Genomic DNA, 16,369 nt, shown 5'->3' on the forward strand with positions numbered 1-16,369 from the left:
TATTGCAGAATGACAAAGGCTTTGGATTCATTAACAAAGTTTATTACGATCACTACAGATGAACTGCATAAAATATATATTGAAAAGAATAAAGATAAAAACATGATGAGGCATAACTGGGAAGTCGTATACAACAAAACGTCTCAATATATCTTTTCAAATCCGTAAGTAAAAAACACAGTTCATCTTATCCGTAAGTAAAAATGCATAAAAACCACCATCCCCACTACCACATTGTAAGCAGTTATTTCATCCACAATTGAAAAAATTCATAATACTCACTGCCCCTCCCCCAGTGACAGTACTTAGTTTACTGTTGATATTGCTGTTCAGATGCATTCAGAAACATCATCTTCATCCATTGGTCCATGCAAGTTCATAATGCGAGTGCACAAAGCATCCATGATTTCTGTTGCATGAGTGAATCCTGCTCCAGTTGTGATAGGTGCACTTTCTGGTTGAGTTTACTGGCCCAGCAATCCATCACTATCATATGTCCACTCCAGATGAAATGGCTCGCCTATGGCTTCACAAACTTTGTGAAGAGCACAGCAAGCCACAATAATGCAGAGGATTCCAAACGATTCTGTAAACAGCACCAAATGCACATTCAACCACCATTCTATGTCTACTGAGCGTGTAATTAAACCTTCTTTTGCCAGGGTCTCTGTGATCAGGGTTCTGTTTCATAACTCTAGACAAAAGAGGATACCCACAAGTCCCCTAGAACAACAGTGAGGAGAGTTACTCCATTATGACAATGTCATTTGGAAGGTCCCAGTCTGCCCATGAAGGTAAACTCCCAATCGGCAGCAAACCCTATTATCATGCACTTTTCCACAAATCAGTCTCTGTGGTCGAAAAGAGCCTGAACAACAATGGAATAATACCCTTTTGTAGTTTAGATACTCTTGTGCTCCTTGAGGAGGGCAAACTATGGGAACATTAGTCCCATCAATGGCCCTGGTGCAGTTTGGAAACACTGTTCTCTCAAAACCAGCAATTATTTCAGACACATTGTTTATGCCCACTACCTTTGGATAAATCACATGCAATACTGCCTCACATACTTCTGCTACCACAGTCAACTTGCCAACACCAAACTGGTTAGCAACAGATCTGCAGCATCATGAGTAGCTAGCTTCCAGATGGTTATAGCAAACCACTTCTGGACCAGCATGACCTCCCTCATGTGTGTGTCCTGATACTGGAAGGTCAAGACAAACTGTTCACAAAGCTCTAGAAATGTTACTTTCTTCATGCACAACTTCTGGACAAACTGCTGGTCATCCCAGGTCCGTAAGAGGAGATCCCACCAGTTTCAGACGCACCAGTCTTGAGAGGGAGCATCAGCAGCTATACCAAGAGCCACAAGCAGAATCTGCCAGTTAGACTCTGCCATGTCTGTATCGTTCTCCTCCTCCTAGATGTGCTTCGGTAGGGCAGAAAACGCTGCCCAAATGCCCACCAGTATCTCATGGATGCTCTGCCCGTTTCCTGAAGTGAAAGTGCAAGCAGTACAAGTTCTTCAAATGGTACCTCCAGACTGGCTCCAGACGTCTGTGCAGACCCAAAGACGGCTCAGCTGGAAGTGCTGGCGGGCAGAGGCAACTTCAGGTAAAGTGCTGCTGGATGGAGAGTCAAGTTTTCCCACACTGCACTATGAACCAAGGGCTACAGCTGGGGAGGGCACTAGGAAGCCTGGGATAAGTTGGTTTGACTCGGGTCTGTGCAGTACGGTGTGGACGTATGAGTGCTGGTGTGAGACCTAAGTCCAGAAATTCTAAACCCATGGTTACTAATAAGCGTGGACAGTTAAGCTCTGAAATGCCTAGTCTGTGGATTTGAGTCCCACAGACCCTGGCTTAAACTGCAGTGTAGACATACCCTACGGCTCTGATCCTTCAGTAACATCAGTGAAGTCAGACTTCCATGCAGGCACAAAGCAATAAATGTGGCTATAAATGCAGGATCAGAGTCTATATAAGTATTATTAATAATATATAGGGAAATATATACACCCAGTTTTAAGGATCATTCCATCAAGGAAGACTGCTAACCCTTTTACCAGCCCTCAAATGCAGAGGCTGAGTGGTTGCAGTTATTAACAGGACCTCACATTGTAATCATGGCTCAATTGTGCCCTCCCTGTAGCATGTGTAAAGTGGAGCATGAAATACACCAAGCCATTCAGGAGCAAACTATACTGGAGCAGCACACAGAACTCCCAAGATATACACAGGCACTAACAAAAGGTATTTTTAAACTGTGCAACAGCAATAAAAAAAAATGGAAAAGGGAAGCAAAAGAGATGAGAGGATGAAGAGGACAGAAAAAATGATGACAGAAAAGAGGAGCTCAGATAAAAGGTAGAGGAAAACAGGTGGGTGAAGGGGCCAGTATTTTCCAAAATCCTTAAAAACTGGTGGTATCCCCCACAACAAGTGAGGAAAGAGGCAATGGAGGCGCGGGGGGGGGGGGGGGGAATCAGAGAAACAAAGAAATGACAAAGTGGTAACACAAGAGAAGAAAATCCTAGCTGCCAGAGCAGCACATCACCTGCTGTATCAGTCTAACAGTCAGAGCTACCTTCAAAAAACAACATCTAAGTTGTCAGAAAGTGGTGAAAGAGCTAACAACTATATGGGAAAGTTACATGTGTATTCAGTATTTATCTTTTAAGAGATCAGAACTTTAAAATGGAAATAAAGTTATAATATTGCTAATGGTTTCCACAATATAAATCAAGAAAAACAAAAGTGGCATTTCAGTTCTGGAACCACACTACTAAATGCTAGGCTAGTTTATGTGAGCAGTCATTTTGCGCAAGAGGAACTGACTCCTCCCTCTGTAGGTAAAACTAATTTATATACTGTTTTACAAAACCTGGATATCCCATGACATTCAGCATCATTTTAAATTCACCATGATGTTTTTAAATAAAACTACAGACAGTTTATAATTTAGGTTGTTCTTACTGCTGAACACAGCATATGGGTTAATTACCGCTTGGCTTTGGAGGTTTTAACCTATGAGAATAAACATGACAGACTAGTTCAGTCTTGCAGCGAGAATATTAGTCTGCCCAGTCATGATTCTCAGTGCTGACTACAGCATATAATTAATGCCTATGATTTTGGGCCTTTTAATTTTTAAGCTCATGTAGGACAAGTTCTTGCAGTAGATCAAGTAATTAATGGTAATTTAGCAGAAACTTTAACAAAAGCAAGAGCACCCAAAGAGTTCCTGAAGGGCCAAATTGCAACACAGCCCTTCTACATCACTATATCTGAGATGTGGAAGATTAATAATTCTAAACGTAGCCAAATTTAAATTATTCATCCTTCAATGGCTATGCAAAACACCCTATTTTGTGTTACTGTTTTCTATCCCATAGCCCTTAAATCCTTTTTTTTTTTTTTTCCCCCAACTATATCACCTAAATGAAGAAGCTATCAGCTGTTCAAGACAAAAGCTGAACTATCTCCTCTCATAGGATATGACTGAGCTGATAGACTGGAACAAATGATCCAGTTTCTATACAAGTCTGGGAGTTGGTTGAGGCTCAATCCTGACAAGACAAAGATAATGTTAGAAAACTAGCAAAAGACTCAAACTAACAGCAAAAAAATTTTTTAGGTACATCAGAAACAGGAAGCCTGCCAAACAATTAGTGGGGCCAGAGGACGATCATGGTGCTAAGGGAGTATTTAAGGAAGATAAGATCATTGCGTAGAACAGGGGTCAGCAACCTTTCAGAAGTGGTGTGCCGAGTCTTCATTTACCCACTCTAATTTAAGGTTTTGTGTGCCAGTAATACATTTTAACGTTTTTAGAAAGTCTCCTATAAGTCTATAATATACAACTAAACTATTGTTGTATGTAAAGTAAATAAGGTTTTTAAAATGTTTAAGACCCTTCATTTAAAATTAAATTAAAATGCAGAGCCCCCAGGACCGGTGGCCAGGACCCAGGCTGCATGAGTGCCACTGAAAATCAGCTTGCGTGCTGCCTTCGGCACTCGTGCCATAGGTTGCCTACCCCTGGCGTAGAAGCTAAATAAATTCTTTGCATCGATCTTCACTGCAGAGGATGTGAAGGAGATTCCCATACCTAAGCCATTCCTTTTAGGTGACAAATACCAGATTGAGGTGTCAGAGGAAGTTTTGGAACAAATTGATAAATTAAACAATAATAAGTCACTAATATTCACCCAAGAGTGCTGAAGGAACTCAAATGTGTTGCAGAACTACTAAGTATGTAGCCATATCAGCTTCTGTACCAGATGACTGGAGAATAGCTAATGTGACACCGATGTTTTAAAAAGCCTCCAGAGGCAATCCTGGCAATCACAGGCCAGTAAGCCTAACTTCAGTACCAGGCAAACTGGTTGAAAAGTAGCAAAGAACAGAATTATCAGACAAATAAATGAACGTGATTTGTTGTGGAACTGTCAACACAGCTTTTGTAAAGGAGCATCAAGTCTCACCAATCTATGAGGATTCTTTCAGGGTGTCAACAAACACATGGACAAGAATAATCCAGTGGATATAGTGTACTTGGACTTTCAGAAAGCCTTTGACAAAGTCCCTCACCAAAGGCTCTTGAGCAAAGTATACAATCATAGGATAAGAGGGAAGGTGCTCTCATGGATCAGTAACTGATTTAAAGATAGGAAACAAAGGGTAGAAATAAATGGTCAATTTTCACAATGGAGAGGTAAATATCAGTGTCCCCCAGGGATCAATACTGGGACCAGTGCTGTTCAACATATTCATAAATGATCTGGAAAAAGAGGTAAACACTGAGGTGGCAAAATCTGTAGATGATACAAAATTACTCAAGGTAGTAAAGTCCAAAGCAGACTGCAAAGAGTTACAGAGGCATCTTAGAAAATTGGGTGACTGGGCAACAAAATGGCAGATGGAATTCAATGTTGATAAAGGCAAAGTAATGCACATTGGAAAACATAATCCCAACTATACATATAAAATGATAGGGTCCAAATTAGCATTTACCACTCAAGAAAGGGATCTTGGAGTCACTGTGGATGGTTCTTTGATGGTTCTTTTGACTGCTGACTCAGTCTACTGACTCAGCAGCAGTCAAAAAAGCTAACAATGTTAGGAACCATTTGAAAGGGATAGATAATAAGACCGAAAATATCATAATGCCCCTATATAAATCCATCCCACATTCACACCTTAAATTCTGCAGTTTGGTCGCCCAATCCCCAAAAAAGATATATTACAACTGGAAAAGGTATAGAGACGGACAACAAAAATGATTAAGGGTATGGAACAGCATGCACAGGAGAAGGGATTAAAAAGACTGGGATTTTTTAGCTTGGAAAAGAGATGACTAAGGGGGGATATGATAGAGATCTACAAAATCATGAATGGTGTGGAAAAAGTGAGTGTTATTTACTCTTCTACATAAAACAAGAACCAGGGGTCACCCAATGAAATTAATAGGCAGCAAGTTTAAAACAAACATAAGGAAGTATTTCTTCACATACCGCTCAATCAACCTGTGGAACTCACTGCCAGGGATGTTGTGAAGGCCAAAAGTATAATTGGGTTCAAAAAAGGATTAGGTAAATTTATGGGGGATAGGTCCATCAATGGCTATTAGCCAAGATTAGCAGATCCTATAAATGTTGATGTAACCCCATGCTCTGAGTGCCAGAAGCTTGGAGTGGACAACAGAGGATGGATCACTTGATGACTGCCTGTTCTGTTCATTCCTTCTGAAGCATCTGGTGTTGGCCGCTATCAGAAGAGAAGATACTGGGCTTGGTTTGACCCAGTATGGCCATTCTTGTGTTCTTAAAAGCTGGGCAACACCCTTGCCTGAGGGAGCATGTCCACTATTTGCAACATAAGTTCTCATTAGAAACCATATTAAATTTTCTAATTTCTCAGTTCTCAGGTTTTATTATTAAATTTTTGTATTACATTGTGACTAGGGCTCCCAGACATGGACCAGGAGACCATTGTGCTAGACACTGTATAAACAGAGCAAAAAGACAATCCCTGCCCAAAAGAATTTAGAATCTAAATGTAAGACAAAAGACAACAGGTGGACAGACAAGGGAGTACAAGGATACTATGAGACAGTATTAGTCAGCATGATTGGTGGTAGTCTTGACACACCAGTGGCCTAACTGTGGTCAAGTTTTTTGTAGGCACTACGTCAGAGGAGAGTTTTAAGGAGAGATCTGAAGAAGGATAATGGGATAGCTTTGAGGATGTGTACAGAAAGCTGTTCCAAAGCATAAGGGGCAGCATGGGAGAAAGTACAAAGGTGACTGTTTGAGTATTTAACAAGTGGGTGATGAAGCCTGGCATAATCAGAAGTGGGAGTTGTCATTTTGCTAGTGCAGAGGTGGGCAAACTACGGCCCGGGGACCCTCCTGCCCAGCCCGAGTTCCTGCTGTCAGGGGGGGCTGTCAGGGAAGAGGGGGGGTTGGATGGGGCAGGAGTCCCGGGGGGGAGGGGGAGAGGTCATCAGGGGGCACAGCCACCCCTAACCAGCCCTCCATACAATTTCCAAAACCCAATGCGGCCCTCAGGCCAAAAAGTTTGCCCGCCCCTGTGCTAGTGAATGACACACGATATGTAGGGCTGGCATAGGTTGTGAAGGACCTTGAAAATTAAGACAAGCAGCTTACGTTTGATAGATAAAGGGGTGCCATTAGAGGGATTCAAAGAGAGGGTGATACGGTCTAAGAAACAGGCTAGGAAAATGATATTTGCACAACATTCTGAATGGGGAAAGACCATATTTGTTAAGACGAGAGACAAGCATGTTGCCATAACTGAGATGTGATATGATGAGAGCCTGAATGAGAGTTTTAGCTGTGTGGGTGGACAGGAAAAACCATATCAGTGGCAGTGGCCAACTGCAATTTTTACCCCATCTGTTATTAGACAGGAAAAATATCCTTTTTTTGACATAGACCTTGCTACAATTATCTACACCTTTGTTTCTTTAAGATAAGATTACTGGAACATGCTCTACGTATGGCTATATGTAGAGCCCATTCAGAGACTGAAGCAAATGCAAAATGCAACCACCCACTTTTCAATACATCACATACAAAATACAAACACCAGATCTTCCTTTCCCCCATATCCTGGAGTTACAAAGATAATTTTTTGGGCTTATTTCACCATGGCAGTCCTATAAATGTTGATTTAAATCTTAATGTTAAATGTTATTTAATTTGTGTTAAGTATCATAAAAATCAAAATAACGAAATTGTGAAGTTTAATTAATCAAAATCTTGGCAGGTGCCTATGCACTTTGCCATCAGATGAATGACTAAAGACTGACCTGCATCTTGAGTGCAGGAAATACAGAACTTGGGTAGTTTGGCTGTCATTTAGACAGATGTAATTTAAAGATTACTGTAATCATTGTTTTGGAGGGCAGATAGTCTTTTTGGACAGGATTTTCAAAGGACCTTAGAGTGTTAGGTGCCCTACTCCCTTAGGCACCTTTGACAATTCCAGACTTCGTTATTAAGATGACAGAGAAACCTGCACGCAGGACCATTTTCAAAACACACCTCCCATTTCCAAAGGTGCCATGTCAAACCCCATGTACCATCCAATATAACTTTGTGCTACCTTTAGGTCCAGATCTGCATGTTACTGTTTTGAAGCTGGGGGCACCTAGCAGGATCAGAGCCTTAAGCAGACACCATCTCTTCTAGATGTTTTTTGCTGGCCATTTAAAACAGGTTACACTGAATATAAAAAGCGTTAAATTTGTATATTCAATTTGGTAGGAGTCTGTTGATAACCACAGCCAGTCAGGCTTTGTTCTTGGAAGCTGGTAAGGGGTACTTCAGCAGCAGCCCTTAGTGATAGCCTTAAAACAGGGTGTGCATATGTCCCAGCATACTACTGTTTATACAGTGAGTTTCATAACTGATATTTTTGCTGTCTATAAAATAAGATCAGTTAACTAGGAGTGGGTTGTTAAATATGGGGCCTGTAAAGAACACTATGGGGACAGTAGTTGACCAGATATACATATCTCAAATTCCAGCAGGACTGATTCAGCCAAATGTACTGAGAAAGAAACAGAGTTCTACACAGTGTATTTTGCAGAGGTCTCTCATATAAAACCTTTAATAAACAAAGTTCTGTTCACTCTGCAGCAATATTAAAAATACCATGGCAGATGCCCAGTGACTAGTGTGTGTAAATGAACAGTGCGTCATACACAACAGTTTGTCAACTGGCTAGACAGGTCTGTGTGATGTCCAACACTTTGCTCATTTTACTGTAACTCTGTCTTCCCTCATCCCACTGGTTTGTCTCATCCATCTGGCAGCATTTTGTCACACCCTAATTTGTGCATATTTAGAGTTACGGGCTGTCCTTTTACTGAGTGTCTGCAGAGACTGATTGTGGATTTATGTGCCAGGATGCTGCTCCAATACAAACAGATAAATTGGGTGGAGTGTGCCCTTGACCTCCTTCCCCCTGGTGCCACGCAGTGTGCTGTACAATAGCTGACGGCTTCCCTTCGTGTCTTCAGAGGCAGTGGCTGTTGCAGCAGTACTGGGAGATACAGTCTTGGAAACGCTGCCGTGTGAGAGGCGGCGTTTACATGAGATCGGCCGAGGGCCAGCAGCGTATTCGGTGCGGCACAAAACCGGGGCAGTTGCCGTCCCCAGGCGCCTCCGCTCGGAATCGGACCCAGGCAGCGCAGGGCAGCCGTGAGGGTTTATTGTCACACATGTCCCGCCCGCGCCACATGGCCGAGCAGGGCCCCGCTGAGGCGGCGACTCCCCACACGGGGGAGGAGCCCGGCGGCGCCGCCTGCTGCCGCTCGGGCGGGCGAGAGGCCCCACGCGGGGGAAATGCTCAATGTGCCCCCCACCCTCCAGGCTTCCTGCCCCCGGGACGGGTCCTGCCTTGGCCTCCCAGGGTGCTGATCCCTGCGCCGGGGCCAGGCCTAGGCCGGGGCCTTCGCCACCCAGCTACAATGGGCCGCGGCGGCGGGGGGGGGGACGTTCCGGGGAGGGGAGCGGGGCAGGCCCTGAGCCCCGCCCGCACTCACCGTTCGCCCGCTTCAGGGCATTCTCGGGCCGCTGGAAATACACCGGCATGATGGCGACGGGGGCAGCAGCCTCTCCTCACAGGGCGGCGGCGGGTCGCTCCGTACGCCCAGCCAGGCAGCCTGCTGGGCCGGAAAGGGAGAGCACCACGTGACCCACACGCACCGACGTGTCCAGAAGCGGAAACCCCTCCTCCCTCCGTGCAGCTTGCCGGGGGTGGTACAGTCCGGCGCGGAGCAACTGCCCCTCCGAGAATTCCCCCCTAGCGGAGAGGGTAGCGCGCTGTAGAAGCTAGCCAGGGTTACAGGTTCGAATCTGCTGTTTCCCCAAGTAGTAGTGAAATGGCTGTGCTCGTAGGGTGGATGCGCGTAGGGAGAGGCCTTGCTGTGTGATAGGAAGCGTGTGCTGGGGGAGGCTATAATGTATAAAAAGCTGTATACAGAGGCTGACCAGATAGCAAGGATGGGGGTGTAACAGGAGCCTATATAACCATGGGTCTCAAACTTTTTTTACTGGTGACCCCTTTCACACAGCAAGCCTTTGAGTGCCACCCCCCCCAATAAATTAAACACACTTTTAAATATATTTAACACCATTATAAATGCTGGAGGCAAGCAGGTTTTGGGGTGGAGGTTGACAGCTCACAACCCTCCATGTAAAAACCTCACAACCCCCTGAGGGGTCCCAACCCCCAGTTTGAGAACCCCTGCTATATAAGAAAAAGCCCCAAATACTGGGACTGTCCCTATAAAATCAGGACATCTGGTCACCCTATGCATACATGACCTTGCATAAAGTGATAGGTGCCCAGGAAAAGCACTCCCTCTGGCTGCTCAATGCTTCACTTTGCAACCATAATTTTCCTACTTCGCATTAGACAGAGCACCTTTATACTAAACCCTATTTTAGGTCACACCTTCCTTAACGTGATGCATTTACTCAAGCACTTACTTACATATATGGCATGCTTTTAAATGCTGTAGTGTCTTCAGAAGCATCAAGATACTGCCCTTTTAGTGCTTTTAAAAGTTATGATGGCAGTTAAAGTTGTATTCTGTTTTTCACATAAAGGAATCCCAAGTTCTTTGCTTTATGTGAAAAAGTTTACCACAACTTTTCAGCTGGTAACCTCTGCAGAAAGCTTGCATTTTCTGAGGTGTTCAAGAAAAGCAGTTGATTAGTTTCTGAGTTCTAATCAATTAAAAATGGCCAAAACAAAGTTCACCCTCAGTGTCATGATTTTTCAGGCTCCTCTAGCGTAAAAACTATAATCTGTAGAAAGTAAAAAAAAAAAAAAAGTATCTAGTGAGAGTTTGGTGGGTTCTCCAAAGTTATGTAATTGTTAAGTAAAAATAGTGAAAAAACCTAGAGATTGACATCATAATTGATGGTTTACATCACAGTTAGCAGACTGAGACCAGGAGAGGGAGACCATGATTTATGTCCTGGCTGAGCACAGCTGCTGAAGTGGCTAAACAGTTTCAGGATTACTGGGATGCTCTCTGGACTACTAGTAACTGTTCCCTTGTGGAGCTCCATGAAGCTGTTTAGCAGGTTCATCACGAATGTGACTCTTGAACCGGTTAAACAGTTTAATGGAAAACAGCATCTTTGACAAAGCAGCAGCTGTTGCAGCAAGAGTCTTATTCTTTGTGAAGCTATTTCAGCCAGCTTCGGAGCTCCCTGTCTTCATGAAAGCAACAGCACTAAAGCTGAAGAGCCTGTTCTTCATCAAACTGTTCAGCCAGTTCAAGGATCAGTTTGCTTGGCACGTTAGATCTCAGTGCTGTGAGAAACTAGCCATTGGGAGGCTGGAGATCCTTTCGTAAACTAAAAAACAAACTGGGAAATAAATACAGAAAAACAAATTTTGCGTGATTTAAGGTTGCTCTATACAGAACATCTAACACAAAACCACAAAAGCAAGGAAAACACAGGGCTAAATAGGGATTGGGAATGGCTGAGCCATTACAAACATTGAATCTATCTCCCCTTGTAAGTATTCTCACACTTGCTTCTTATCAAACTGTCTGTACTGGGCTATCTTGATTATCACTTCAAAAGTTGTTTTTTTTTTTTTTTTCTCTTACTTAATTGGCCTCTCAGACTTGGTAAGACAACTCCCACCTGTTCATGCTCTCTGTATGTGTGTATATATATCTCCTCAATATATGTTTCACTCTATATGCATCCGAAGAAGTGGGTTGTAGCCCACGAAAGCTTATGCTCTAATAAATTTGTTAGTCTCTAAGGTGCCACAAGTACTCCTGTTATTTTTAAGGAAAACACATGACATGACAAATTTTACTCTTGAGCTCAGACATGCACACCTCACCAGATGAAAGCCTTCCAGCATTGGCTTCCCTGAACATGAGCACATTTTCCAGAACTATACAGGTCTGTCGCATCTTATGCGCATTTAACATGTGCGATTTCAGCTTTACGCGGTCGGCAAAAACAAAAACAAAAAAAAGAGAAAAATAACAATTTAAATACTGTTTCTGTAGTGCGGGCGATTCCGCCCGCCATTACACTCAATGTAATTTTGACTATACGTGATTTTCGCTTTAGGCGCTGACTGCGGAACGTAACCCCAGCGTAAGATGAGACAGACCTGTATAGAGTAGGGGGAAGGTTCAGGTCTGAAGTCTGGCTATTTATGGTGGGAGGAGACAATTTATTCTTGTCTTGCTATATTTTTAATGGAATTTTTACTTTTTTAATAGAAGAATAAAGTTTTCTTTCTATTGTTGATTTCTTTTTATGTTTTTTCATTGTTTCAATATTGTACAGCCACAAAAACACATATAAAGTCTCAAAACAATTACAGTGCGATATACATAACAATATATTTTAAATGGTGGTTCAATAATAGGATGAGAGCCAGGAGGCACTCGGCACTCTCTCAAATAGTTATTTTACCAGAAATAAATGATTGTTTCTGTTAATTGCAGGAAGAGCAGGAGGAATCAAACAGAGGCTGGGTGTGGAATGGAGGACTTCTGATAAGCATTGTGTTTGTTCTAGAAATATTTTCTTTCCCTTTCTCCACCTCTTACCCCCACTCAAAAAAGGATAGAACGAACATAGGAATTGTCATACTGGATCAGACCTGTGGTCCATCTAGTCCAGTAGCCTGTCTCTGACAGTGGTCAGTATTAGGTGGGTCAGAGAAAGGTGTAAGAACCTCAGAGTAGACAGATGTGGGATAGGCCTCTTCCTCATCTCCTGTAGTTAGAGACTGACCTAAACCCTGAAGCACAGAGTTTAATATTCCTTTCAATTTTGTTATTAATTATAACTCCAAATATTCCTTTATTCATATCCAAACTTGGTTTGAATTTTGGTAACTTCTTGTCCTCAACAACTTCCTTTGGGGGTGAGTTTCACAGTCTAATTACACATTGTGTGAAAAACTATTCAATCAGTTTTGAATTTCCCAACTTTTAATTTCACTGAACATCCCCTTGTTCCTGAAGTATGAGATAGGGAGAACGGTGATTCCCAATCTACTTCCTTTGTCAGTTAATTATTTTATATACTTTTGTCATGCTCCCTCTTATACATGTCCTTTCTAAGGTAAACAATCCCAATCTTTTAAATCTCTATATGAGAGTTTTACTATGCCCTTTATATCTTTTTTGAGATGTGGTGCTCAATATTCCAGGGGGAGGCCACACCATTGATATGTATAAAGGCATTATAATATTCTTTGTATTATTCCTATTCCTTATGCATTCTAACTTATTAGCTTTTTTTTTTTACTGCAGCTGCACATTTAGCAGAAGTCTTTACTGTGTTGTCTACAGTGATGTCCAGGGTCCCTTTCTTGAGCTGATACAGTTCATTTAGAACCTTGTAAGGTGTGAGTAGTTTAATATTTTTTCTCCAGTGTGCATTACTTTGTGTTAATCAACACTGAGTTTAATTTGCCATCGTGTTCCCCATTCACTTTCCTTTAGGTCTCTCTGAAGTTCCTCACAGTCCTCCATGGTCCCAACTAACTTGAATAACTTTGTGGCATCTGCAAATTTTGCTACTTCAATACTCACCCACCTTTCTAGATCATTAATAAATATATTAAACAAGACCTCATATGGAACCTTGAGGCTCCTGATGAACACTGACCACTTGATCGTACTCTTTGCTTTCTGTTTCCTAGCCAGTTTTTGATCTATGACAATACTTTGCCTCTCACCCCACCCCATGACTGCTGACTTCTTTAGTAGCCTCTAATCAAGGACCTGGTTAAAGGCCTTTTGGAAATCTAAGGGTATGTCTACACCCAGCCGCTAGTTCGGCGGCTGGGAATCGAAGTTCTGGGTTCGACTTATCGCGTCTTGTCTGGACACGATAAGTCGAACCAGGAAGTGCTCGCCGTCGACTGCGGTACTCCAGCTAGACGAGAGGAGTACCGCGGAGTCGATGGGGGAGCCTGCCTGCCGCGTGTGGACCGAGGTAAGTTCGAACTAAGGTACTTCGAACTTCAGCTGAAGTTGCGTACCTTAGTTCGAATTGGGGGGTAAGTGTAGACCAAGCCTAAATAAATTATGTCAACTGATTCTCCTTTATCCACTACTTTATTGACATATTCAAAGAACAGTGAGACACAATTTTCCGTTTTTAGAACAGTCAAGGAAGAGAGGTACACAATCCAGTGAAGAGGTACTCAAAAGAGAAGAAAACAGGTAGGCCTTAATCCTACATTTATGCATGTGATTAACTTTACATAAGACTTTGCAAGATCTGTATTTTGTATGTATTTGTATAGTGCCAAACTTTCCTGGGTCCAAATTCTGTTTGGAACCTCTGGACATAACCATAATAAAAACAATTGATAATAAAATAAGACTTCTAAGCAATACAACTGTATTTTGTATAACAGCTTGCATGTAAACTGTACCCATCAATGATTTACAGAATTAAATAACTCAGAGTTAAATAATACAAATAGTTACAAAGTTAAAATAGAAAATTAATAGCAGAGGAAGAGAAAAATTCAGAGTGATGAACAAAAGTAAAAAAGATAATTTTCATCTCCTATTTGAAAATAGATTGGAAAGGTAGTGATATGGAGAAAGCTGTTTCACATGGTTGCAAAGGAGAATGCTTTAAGGGACAGACAAAAAGCTAAATAAGCAGAAAGAAACACCTTCAGACTATGGCCTGATCCTGCAAACAGGTACATATTTAAGGAGACACTGACACTCTTCAGGTAGGCATATAGGAATAATACATATCAACAATAGAGATCCACGTACATAATTATCATCAGTGATACACATTTAAGAATGGGAAATGCTCCCCCCCTCTCCCACACACACACCAGAAGTGTAATTTATCAAAGCAACCACCCTAAGTAAACATCAAAATACATTGACAATTCACCAGTAAACATGGATGGAGTTCAAGTGTGCACATTGGTGCAGCCTGAGGGCGCGGACAAAACTTTTCAATTATACAGTAAATTAGTTTAAAAATGCAGTTTTGAACAACATTAGGAATTTTTTTTTTTTTTTTTTTTTTAAGAAAAGTAAAACCGGTTCATTTTGACATGTTTGAAATAAACCATTTTGACATTCTTTTTAAATGAACCATTTCATTTTGCAATATCGTTTCAGATCAACATTTTGTTTCAACATTTCGCTTCAAGCCTTACTGTTTTGTTTTGAAATATTGTTTCAGAAGGACATTAGAAAAGTTTCATTCAACCTGAATGAAATGTTTTCAGTTCTGCGTTTTAGCAACTGAAAAAAAAATCAGTTTCACTTAGAAACTAATAGATTTTATTTATTTATTCAGATTGTTCAGTTCAGCCCCCAAACCGAAAAATTATTTACTGAGCCACAGTGGGGAAATCGCACAGAGGAGAGACCCAGAGGTGGAGGCAGAGAGGGTGGGGGGAGCCACCCAAAGCATTCAGGGGGTGGGGAGGTCACCCAGAGGGGGGCCCGGGATGTAGCACTAGGGGCACGTGAGGAGGCCGAACGGAAGAGTCCCAGGGAAGCGACCGAGAGGTGGGGAGACCAGGCCAGACCCGTGGGCGGGTTGGAGAAGAGGTCGGACCCCCGGATTGGGGAGAAGCCAGACCCACCGGAGGAGTCCCGGGGGGCGCGGGAAGGCCAAGTGGAGGGGCCCCGGGAGGCGAGGCCAGGCCAGCCCCGGCTTGCTGGAGGGACCCCGGTCAGCGTACACAGTTTCAAGCGAGCAGGGGAAAAGCCCAGCCCTTGCCCGGGCAGCCGCTGCATCCCGACCCATTGATCCTCCAGGCTTCTGCTCGGGGGCGCCAACGACCGAGGCCGAGTCTGCGTCCTGCGTGGGGCCTGGGAGGCGGGGAAGCAGCGGGGCCGGGCCTAGGACCGAAGGCGGTGCCAGGACAGCGGGCGGAGCCGGTCTGAGGCGGGGCAGGGCCTGAGCGCTCAGGCGGCAGCCGCTGCGGGGGACCCAGGAAGAGGGGGAGAGGGCTGGGCTGGGCCTGGTGCGCTCCGGGCAGCAGGAAGATGGCAGAGCCGGAGATTCAGCTGCTGCTAGGCGTGGGGCTGATTGGTAAGGACACCCCTGGGCCCTTTGCCCCTGGTGTATCTACCCCAGGGTAGCTCTCTGTGCTGGGGAGGGGCAGACCCGCGGTCTGGCTAAAGGGCAGAGCCCCCTGCCCAGCCCCAGACTCCAGCTCCTTGACAGGACCCTCTGCCCCTTCAACGGAGGGTGGGGCTCTTGTGGTGGTATGGGGGCAGAGGTGCTGGAACTAGGGGTGCTGCTGCACCCCCTGGCTTGAAGTGGTTTCCATCATATACAAGGTTTACAGTTGGGTTCAATGGCTCTCAGCGCTCCTGGGTAGGGGGGCAGCACCCATCTAACAGTTCTCACTCTTTGAGGCACCACTGCAACCTTTCTCCTTCACATGTGGGGCCTGGGCCGGGCAGTAACCTACTGGGGGAACTTTTCCTCTTTTGTCCACCTTACATACCTTTAGCCTGGCTTTTGACACAGTTCTGCGTGAAGTTTTCCTAAGTAAATTAGGGAAATGTGGTCCAGATGAAATTACTATAAGGTGGGTGCTCAACTGGTTGAAAGACCATACGCGAAGAATAATTATCAGTGGTTTGCTGTTAAATTGGGAGAGTGTATTTGGTGGGGCCCCGCAGGGATCGGTCCTGGGTCCAGTACTATTCAATGTTTTCATTAATGACTTGGATAATGGAGTGGAGAGCATGCTTATAAAAGTTGCAGATGTCACCAAGCTGGGAGGCGTTGCAAGCACTTTGGAGGACAGGTTTTAAATTCAAAATGACT

General features: G+C 43.6%; 1 protein-coding gene across 1 annotated transcript in view; it reads right to left on the reverse strand.

Annotated features, from left to right (window-relative positions):
* The window catches only part of EIF3A (eukaryotic translation initiation factor 3 subunit A), a 48,749-nt gene extending 39,534 nt beyond the window's left edge, over positions 1 to 9,215 (reverse strand). Inside the window, exon 1 of the mRNA XM_065407434.1 lies at positions 9,079 to 9,215. Coding sequence (XP_065263506.1) covers positions 9,079 to 9,127 — 49 coding nt within the window. The 5' untranslated portion in view covers positions 9,128 to 9,215. The remainder of the gene's footprint in view (positions 1 to 9,078) is intronic.
* Between the last annotated feature and the right edge of the window lie 7,154 nt (positions 9,216 to 16,369).

Source organism: Emys orbicularis, chromosome 7, assembly GCF_028017835.1.
Source record: "Emys orbicularis isolate rEmyOrb1 chromosome 7, rEmyOrb1.hap1, whole genome shotgun sequence".
NCBI lineage: Eukaryota > Metazoa > Chordata > Testudines > Emydidae > Emys > Emys orbicularis.